The sequence below is a fragment of the Ovis aries genome, chromosome 12, assembly GCF_016772045.2.
Source record: "Ovis aries strain OAR_USU_Benz2616 breed Rambouillet chromosome 12, ARS-UI_Ramb_v3.0, whole genome shotgun sequence".
Classification (NCBI taxonomy): domain Eukaryota; kingdom Metazoa; phylum Chordata; class Mammalia; order Artiodactyla; family Bovidae; genus Ovis; species Ovis aries.
In genome coordinates, this window is record NC_056065.1 from 2,960,911 (window position 1) to 2,970,204 (window position 9,294).

Sequence of the window (9,294 nt, forward strand, 5' to 3'; positions counted from 1 at the left end):
CCCTTATATAGTGCAGTACAGCTGACTGTCTCCCTTTTTCTATGTGCTATTGCACTTGAGGCAATGACGTGCTCTGGTCACAGCTTTTGGAGTCAGACTTGGTTCAGACACTTACTAGCTTGTGATCTTGGACAAGTTATATAACCTCTTGGAGCCTTAGTTGTCTCAAGGGCAAAATACAAGGATGCTGCCTACTCCAGGGGTAACCTGAGGACTGAAGCACCGGGTGAGATGGCACTGTCCTTGCTGTTGTTTCACAGGCTGGGAAGCAGAGACAAGAAAGCAGAGGGACCCTGAGAGGTATGGGGATGAGAAGGGCTCCAGTGGAGAGGGGCTGAGGCCTGGCACCAGGCTGAGGTATGGGGATGAGAAGGGCTCCAGTGGAGAGGGGCTGAGGCCTGGCACCAGGCCATTGGACCCGACGCTGAGCGCCCTCCGCAGCTCCACAGGGCACAGCTGTGATGCATGCTCCTGATACCCCCTATTTCCCTCACTCCTCAGAGAGCTCCCCCAGTCCTCCCAGCGTGGACTCCAACAGGTGAATCCTAGCAGACACCAGCTTGAGTCCGACGGCCCTCACATTCCAGCGGTCAGTCCCCTATTCTCACGATGGGAAGAGAACCTTTGGGGCAGGCTGTACCCCCAAGGAACCCCAACTATTTGAAATGTCAGTCCAATCCACATGTCTGGTGCCATTTGGGGTGCTTGGAAATCCCCCTACACACAGGCTAGGCTTCCTATCAGAAAGGGTGGAGGGGCCCCAGTTGTAAATACCTTTCCTGGGGAGGTGCTGAGAGGGAAGGAGGCAGGGCAGAGCCAGGAGGCAGCCAGGGCTGGGTTTGGCAATGCTCTCCCTAACATATCATCCATTCCTCACAGTGTTGGCTTCCACAGCCCCCTTTCCTAACAGTCTCTCAGAGGGCTAAAGTGGGGCAGGGGTCTGGATGCAGTGGGGAAGGCCTCCCGCAGTCTGCTCACCAGGGGGCACCCGCTGCCATGCAATGCTAGGGTGGGAAGGAACAGCTTGGTCAGCAGGTGGCAGTGTCCTTCCAGGGCCCAGTAAAGAAGAGCACGTGCCCAGAGAAAGGGAAGAAAAACCCCATCCTGTCCAGAGCCTGGGTCCCCTTGTCTCTGAAGGTTTGGTGGAGGGGTTACCTCCTCCAGGAGGCTCCCCCTGGCCCCTCGGGAGCTCCTGCCTCAAGAGGCATGATGATACCCTTGCGTAGTGAGTGCTGACTCCCCCGCAGCTCCTCCAGGGCAGGTATTTTTTTCATCTTTGTAGTCCTGGTGTTAGCACAGCTTTTAAGAACAACTTGGAATCGGGAAGAGGCGCTGTACCAGCTAAGAGGAGGCACATCCTCTATGTTTTCACATCAGTCAGCCATTCTCTTTCTGCTCTGGGCAAAACAGAAACGAGCGTGAGCTGCATGAGATAAGGCCAGGCCTGACAAAGGTCAGGTCGAGGGTAACCTGACAAAGAGGTCAGCTAACGAGTGCAACCTTTTCCCAGCACACGCACGGCGCGTCAACGCTGCCGAGACGGAAAGCGTGCTGTTTTCCTAGGAGTGATCGGCACGAGGTGGTTCGAAGGAGGAACCTTCTCAGAGTGAGCAGCCAAGAACGAGTGGCCCCTCAGGGTGCCACGTGGCCTGAGAACGTGCTTTATGGGGTCCCCTCCACGCATCCAGACCCCATCCACCCGACCCCAGCATGAGGGTGCCACGGAAAATAGGAATATAGAGTTTAATCATTGTGCTCCTGCTGTTAACCAGGGTGCAGCGAATCCACCCTTCACGGATGTGGATGCCACAGTGTCAGTGAGCAAGTTTCACACGGAAGTGCTCCGGGCCCATCAGTGACACAGGGCCAGGCCTCTGGCGGGGAGGGGTGCCCGGAGGAGAAACGGGGCGAGGAGAAGGGTGGGGAGCAGATCCTGGGCTAGCAGTCTGCCCCTTCCACGTCGTTACATTCCCACCAGGGCCCCAAGCGGGACCGGTCCTTTCCAGCCAGGGCGGCCAACCTGGGCCGGCCCCCGTGAACCCGACTTCCCTCCCAAGCCAGCTGCCTCCAGCTCCAGGGCCATTCTTGCTGAACAGATGGGGTTCGGGGCAGGCCCACAGCCGGCCACCTACAGGGAAGAGATGGATATCAAGGGAGGCAAGAGGGCTTTGGGACAGCCCTTGTCTGTTTTTCATCCCAGGAGACCCTCGGATGGGTGCAGAGCCAGGGAAAGGACAGCAGTGAGCAGCCATGCTCTGGGTCAGAACCCAGGAGATGGCAGACGTGAGCCCACAGCGGGGAAGTGGCAGGCGCTCCCGTCCCTTTCTCTGCCTGAGCATTAAGTGAGGACTCCCCGCCCTGGCCATCTCGGCTCCAGTGGGGAGCAGGGGTGGCCGCGTCCCAGACACGTCTTCCAGCTTCTGTGGGTTGGTAGGGTTTGGAGGTGGAGAGGTCACTTAGAGCCCCGGGGCCTGACCCGACTGGCTGCGGACAGGAGCTGGTACCCGGGCAAGTGGCCCCAACTCTTGTTCAGAGCGGGTGGTCCAGTCCGGGACGCTGTGGCCTGACCCAGAGGCAGCTAGGCGTCCGAGACACACAGGGCCTCTACCGCGTCGCTCAGACCCTGGTTGACGCCGCCCACGGCCAGCAGGCAGTTCCTGAGGACGAGGCTGGAGCAGGCGCAGCGGGGCGTGGGCATGGCGGGGAGGGCCTCCCAGCGGCTCTTCCCCGGGTGGAATGCCTCAGCCGTCTCCAGGACTGTGGGCTGGTTCCCTGAAAGTGCAAGGGGCTGGGCCTCACCAAGCATCCAGCCACCAGCCCGCCCCGGGGAAGGGCCTACCTGCACCCTCCCTCTGGAACCACAGGCAGAAGGTGACCCACTGCCCGCCCTCCCTCACTCCGCCCCCGGGGAGGTGACCCACCTCCCACCTCCCTCAGGAACCACAGGCAGAAGCCCAGCACCCTGGACTCCCTGGGCCGCAGGCCTTCCCCACCCTCTGTCAAACAGCCACTCTGCCCTTGCTGCCTTCTCGGTCCTTCCATCCCCTCAAGATGAAAGACTCAGCTTTCTTCCCCCACCGCCTGCTTTTACCACCTGTTTCTAGACACTACTGCCTCTCTCCTGCCCGTGACGAAGGAAGCTGTTCACACGGTCTAGCTCACGTCAAGTTCGTTTCCTGCATGGTGAAGTCGGGGAATCTGTCCACACTGAGTAAACTCTGGGTTCCCAGGAGCCCCACTGCTCACTTATCGCTCCCTAGTTGATGGTGGGACACCACCATCAAAGTTCCCTGATCTCTGGGAGGGCTCATTCAACGCATCTTGAGCTCATCAGAACAGCTGATTCAATCAGACTGCTTTCCTTCTCTCTGATAGAGCTGAGTGTCCAGGGAGAAGACAAAGAGGACCAAGGCCAATCCCTTCTACCTCCAGCCCTCCCGGGACAGGGCCCCGGGGACCTGGGCTCTGCCCACCTGTGTCCCATGGTTCTCAGCATGTCCCTTATGCTCTCTGAGCCTCAGTTTCCCCCATGTAAGAGCACGGAGAGACCGTATCTGAGGCCCACCCATGGAGGCGGGACGTCAAGGATGGGAGGAAGAGAGCGCTTTGGAATCAGCTGGTAGGCAGGCAGTGGGCCAGGAGCCAGCACCCTCTTCTGCTCATGCACATCCAGAGTCCACGGAGCACCAGGCCGCAGCCTGGAGGCTCTATCCTTACCAAGCCCTCCAGCCACTATGACCCGACCACTCAGAGAGCCGGCCACAAAGTCTGCCCGCCGCTTCTTGAGGAAGAAGGAACGCTCCATCTTCAGCCATCCCCCTGCAGGCGTGGGCGATGTCAGGAGAAACACAGAGAGAATGAGATGCTGACTGCCTCTGCCAGATACGCACGAGTGCCAAACCGCTCTCACCCTGGGCGGCACCTCGACTCCATCTACCCTGTATGCTCAGGGCATGTACAGTGCCTCCTGCCATGTGAAATGGCACTCAACCGACCCTCTCCATGCCTGCTGCAGGCCAAGGAACCACAAGCTCTTAGCATGAATCACCTTGTCCCACCTCTGTCTTCACAGACTTTACGCTGGAAAGGCCGAGAGTGTCCCAGTCAGCATCCTTCTGTTTCAAAGCCCTCCCTCACCTGGCCCTGGCTGGATGTTGTAAGAAGGAGCAACAGCTGGGACAGGCTTTGATAAAAACAGCCAGCCAATCAGAGGGAGCCCTGGACAGATGAAAGAATTTGATCCCAAGAGTAGCCCTGAACAGAGAGGAGCGTTCAGACTTCTGAAAGGCTCACGCCTCTGGGTAAATGGGCCCAGGGCAGATGGCTGGGATGGGGATAAGGTGGGGGTTGGGCAGAAGGGAGGTGGGTCGTTAGGGCCTGGTGTCCAGCTTACCTTGCTCCATGTCGAACACATCCATCGTCCGGAGGAACTTGGGCTGCCGGTAGAGCCGGCCCTGCCGCAGGCCCCCCAGGCTATACAAGCGGTCGTCCAGGGTCACAAAGCTGGAGAAGGCCCGCTTGCAGGGGATGTTGGGGAACTTGGTCCAGGAGCGAGTCTCGATGTCAAAGACCTCGAAGGCGTTGACCGCATACTTGGACTGCCGTCCTCCTGGAGGCCAGAGCAGGGCACAGGTTGGGCAGGAGAGTAAGCCCCTGGGGACTGGGGCTGGGTTCCCCCTTCTCACTGTTATTCGATCACATAGGAAGCTCCCTGAGGCGGGGGTGGGGGGGGCAATGTGATTAACCCCAGTGCCCAGGATATGCTGGGCACACAAACACTGCTTCCAACAGGAACTGATCCAGAAGGGAAGGAGAGACGGGCATGGGCCAGACAGTCTGTCCTTACCCAGCACGTAGATCTTGGAGCCTCGGAGGAAGGAGGTGGCAGCATATCTCGGGGTGGGCATGTGGGCCAGAGACACCCACATGTCCTTGAGCATGTCATAGTGTTGGAGGTGATTGTGCGGACGGAGGTCCAGGCCCATCCCGCCTGCTGCATACACGCGGTAATCTAGGAGAAAGGCCACACGGCAGACACCGTGAGACAGGCCCATGGCACTCAGCTGCTACGCCAGGCTCTGTCAACCCCTTGAATCCCAGCACTGAAACCCGGCCACATTCCCAACCACTGCTCTGCCAGAGAATGGGTTGGTGGCACCATTAAAAGCTCCTGCCACACTCAAGCCTGGGTCTTCCTGAAACCACGTCAGGCCTACGTGCCTTACCTTCCTTGCTGCTTGGCCCTTGGTTAAGCCCAAGATGCCAAACCATGCCCAGAGGTAGACTGCGGTGGAGTCCAGGCCTGGACAACCCTTTGCAGGTCTTATCGCCCCCCCGCCCATTCTCCTTCCTGGGCAGCCAGAGAGATGCCAAAGAGGGACAGTATTTCCCTGACGCCCTCCAGGAGCAGCCTGATGCCAGGCACTCCCAGACCAGAACTCAAGACTTAGAGGGAGCCTTTGGAGATGAGGTCAGCCCTGCTGCCACTGGCCGTGCGGGACACTGGCCTGCTGCTGTCCCTTTCTTTCTCTGGATAGGGGAAGGCCATCCTCCTGGACACATAGGAAAGCTCGTGGGCTCCAGGAGGCAGCTTGCACTGAATGGGATAAGGCTAGGGGTGAAGGAGAGAGAGGCTTTGGATGAAAGAAGCTCTGAGCAGGCAGCAATCTGGGCACTCTGAGGACAGGAGAGCTTCTCTACTGCTTGTGGCCACAGGTGACACAGCACACCAGGGAGGCCGCGCAGCCTCCACGCTCCCCTCACCTCAGGACCTCAGGCAGCCCGCTCAGGACACAGCCCGACCCCCAGAGCCCTCTTCTATCAGGGACCCATCCCTGCTTGGGGTTCTGTCTACTAGAGGCCAGTCCTCACCACTGCTGGCTCTAAGAGGCTTTTATTTTTCAAGAGAATTACAGGAAGGAGTACTTCTTTCTGCTTTCCAATCTTACTAAAGAGAGAAAACAGAAATCCCAACCCTCGCCTGTGGCTAGGAGATGGGGCTTGCTAAAGAGACATTCACCTTACGCACACTCTGCGTCTCCCATTCCTATTCTCACCTATACCGCTGAAGCTGGGAACCCGCCCCTCCACGCCACACTACCAATCCTGCGTCCGATTCTTACCCTTTCAGAATCATCTTGGTGTCCCTGAACTGCAAGGCTGGGCTAAAGGTGGTGGCTCCTGTGGCCACCACCCTGCTTGACACACTGTTACTGGGATAACCTTTGTATGTTTCTTTCAATAGATTGTTAGGTCCTGGAAATTTGTTAATCTGTGGCCCCAGCATCTGGTGTAAAGCCTGGCACACGAGCATGTACATTTTTAGTAAACTAACTGCTGAGCCCATTCAGCGCCACAGTTAAGAGCACAGACTGGACCATCACCTGCAGGCTGTTACTTGGGCGAGTTACTCAACCTCTCTGGGCCCCACACTGCTTCTGTGTAAAATGAGGACAGTGGTACTACCTGCCTCATCAGACAAGTTCTGAGGGTCAAAGGGGTCAATACCTATTAAGCACCTATGGTAAGGACTCTTAACCGTTCAGCACCACTTCTTGAGGCCTGGGGATAAAGGGCTCCCCTTTCCCTCTCCATTTCCCCATGGGCCTCCAGGCCTTCCATCTTTCTTACTCGGAGTTCAAGAGGCTCTGTTGGCTACTCTGCCCTGAGGGCTTCTTGAGTTTCTCTGTCTGATCTTCATTGGTAAGACCTGGGCTCCTAAAGGCAGGGATCGGATCTTCTGCCTCTTTCCTTCCCACCTGGAACCTAGAACTGTGCCAGGAACAGAGCAGGTACTCAAGAAATGCTGATTTCTGACCTAAGAGTAGACCTGACAGGCAGCTGAAATAATTTTGCGAGCGAAGGAGGTAAGAATGCAAACCTCTAAGCCTGTCTGATCTGCATTTGGGGTCTCCTAACTCCTACTGGGCCATTTCCCATAAAACTGTGTTTTAGAAAGACAGTTTCCAGGGCCCCTTCCCTGCTCTGGGATACACCAGGCCAGAAAAGACAGACAGGATGAGCTTGGAGAAACTGAGATAAAAAGCATAAAGCTATGTGGTGAGCATTCCCATGCCCTGAGAACCTAGTGAGCCTGCGCAAGGAGCTGCAGGAGCATGACCCTCAGGAACATTTTGGTCTCTACTCATCAGTACCTCTGAGATTAGGAGGCAGACTGTAGGGACACGATCCTGGAATCAGGTCCCAAGACCCTCCCTGTGGGGGCTGGGGATGGTATGAAGATGGCATGAACAGGCCCAGGACCCCAAATATGTGTCTGGAGGTGGTGGCACCTGCAAGGCACATTTCCAGGGATTTGCTGCTGTGGGTGGGAGGCCCAACCATTCTGCTGAATGAAGGTATCCATAGGGGTATTGACAGAGTGCCCTTTGGATCTCCCCTTTGGCTCTCCCCTCAGCCCGGCTTGCCCACCTTGCTGGGAGGAGGCTGCTGGGGTGGGGTGGAGCTCTGGCATCATGCGGAATTACCACACACTTCACTTGCCTGAGCCGCAGTTTTCCCACCTATGAAACCAGGCCAGCGGGTCTTTAGCTTCAGTGTCCACGTAATTCTGACAGTGGCCTCATCCAGGGCTGGCTTCCACCCCTTTCCCGGGGCCTCCCACCCCTCCTCCGCCCGCCCCCAGCCCTGGCCCCACTCGCCTTTGGCTGTGACCGAGATGCCCATGGCGGCCTCGCGCAGCGCGCTCCGCTTCTTCCACTTGCCCTCGTCGATGTTGTACATCTCCACGACCTTCAGGGGCAGCTGACTGGCGCCCACACCCCCGATCACCATGATCCGCTTCCCCAGGGCGGTGACCGCCACGCCGGCCCGCGCTGTGGGCAGCGGGGCCAGGGCGGTCCACTGGTCGGCCTCGGGGGAGTAGACCTCGAAGCAGTCCATGGGGACGCCGTTGTCGTCACAGCCCCCGATGGCATAGACCTGCCCCCCGGTTTCCAGCAGGGAGCAGTACACCCGGCGGCTCGGCAGCGGTGCCAGGCGCTTCCACTGGAAGTCCTTGACGGCGGGCACCTCCATGGCAGTCCCGGGGCCCCGCCCGCCGCGCCCCCGCCGAGCGCGGAGCGAGCCCGGGGTCGGCCAGCTACTCCGCGCCGCCCCTCGCCGTCTGCATCTCGCCGGGGTCCGCCGCCGCCCGCCCCGCGGCGAGGGCCCCGACGCCGGCCGGCGCTTCTCGCTCCCTCAAGGCTCGGCGGCCCGGCGACGTCCGCGCCCGGCCCCGCGGGATGAGCCGGGCGAATCAAGGGCGGCGGGGGCCCCGCGCGCGGCCTCCGGGCCTCCCAGGCCCCCGCCCCGGCCAACTTTCAGGGGAAGACGCGGCGGCGTCTCCCCGGCGCCGCTCCGTCCCCCGCGGGTCCGAGACCCGGGGGCGCGCGGAGGCCCGGGAGGGCCCCTGCGCGCCGGGCGCCGGGCGGCCTCCCGGCGAAGCGAGGAGCGGACCCCGCCGGGCGCCGCCGCCCGTGCCCCGCGGCTCTCCCCGCGCGCCGACTCCCGCCCCCGCCGCGCGCCGCTCTCACAGCCAGGCCGGAGGGGGCGGCGGGCGGCGGGGCGCGGAAAGCGCGTAACGCGAGAGCGGCGCGGGGCGCAGCGGAGGGGGCGCGCCGTCCCGCCCGGCGCGCGCCGCCGCCGCCCAGGCGGACGCGGAGAGCAAGTGAGCAGCGGCAGGAGGAGCCGAGCTGCCGCCGGGCTGGGGGCGGCCTCGCGCTCAGCCTCCGCGCGGCCGCCACACCTGTGCGGGAAGCCGCGTGCGCCCCGCGGCCCTTTACATAAGCCTCGGTGCTCCGGCCGCGGGGGAGGGGAAGGGCCCGGCGGGAGGCGCGCACCCCCTTGCCTCCTGTTCGGGGAAAACGGGGCCCTAGAGCCGCGGATCCGGATGACGGGCCGGGACTCGCTCCAGGGCGGGGTGGGCGGTTTGTGAGTGTTTGTTTTGGGTGAAGAGGCGGAGAGTCCAATTACCCAGTTTATCTACAGTACACAGACCCAGTTCGTGACAGACTGCTCAACACTGGGCTCCGCTTGGGGGGAGGTATTGTCTGATGGTTTAGTCTAATAGTAACGAGTTATGTGGGTGTGACACACAGACCTGACGCAGGGCCCCCCCAAACAGTGTACACGCTGACCTGTGCACACACGCGTAATTTACACATCGCACCACACCCTCCGCCCGGCAATGGCCACATCCACAGAGAAACTGAGAAATGCTGTCTGGCAGACACACAGCCAGCCAGAGACAAAAGTGGAAAGGCGAACACGCGAGTGGGCCCTTGCACGTCGTCC

General features: G+C 60.3%; 1 protein-coding gene across 3 annotated transcripts; it reads right to left on the reverse strand.

Moving 5' to 3' along the window:
• Positions 1 to 1,729: 1,729 nt before the first annotated feature.
• KLHDC8A (kelch domain containing 8A) lies at positions 1,730 to 8,512 on the reverse strand. Of its 3 annotated transcripts, XR_003591032.3 has the most exons (6): positions 7,662 to 8,512; positions 4,847 to 5,011; positions 4,394 to 4,609; positions 3,718 to 3,819; positions 2,505 to 2,772; positions 1,730 to 2,128 (listed from the first exon to the last, which is right to left on the reverse strand). XR_003591032.3 is itself a non-coding variant. In XM_004023347.6 (5 exons), the coding sequence occupies exons 1-5, from the start codon at positions 8,035 to 8,037 to the stop codon at positions 2,579 to 2,581; spliced, it is 1,053 nt and encodes a 350-aa protein (XP_004023396.4). In that variant the 5' UTR covers positions 8,038 to 8,512; the 3' UTR covers positions 1,730 to 2,578. The 3 variants fall into 3 exon arrangements, 2 of the variants coding, with proteins under 2 accessions (XP_004023396.4, XP_027832013.1); XM_004023347.6 differs by having other exon boundaries at positions 1,730 to 2,772; XM_027976212.3 differs by lacking the exons at positions 1,730 to 2,128; positions 2,505 to 2,772 and having other exon boundaries at positions 2,798 to 3,819.
• Between the last annotated feature and the right edge of the window lie 782 nt (positions 8,513 to 9,294).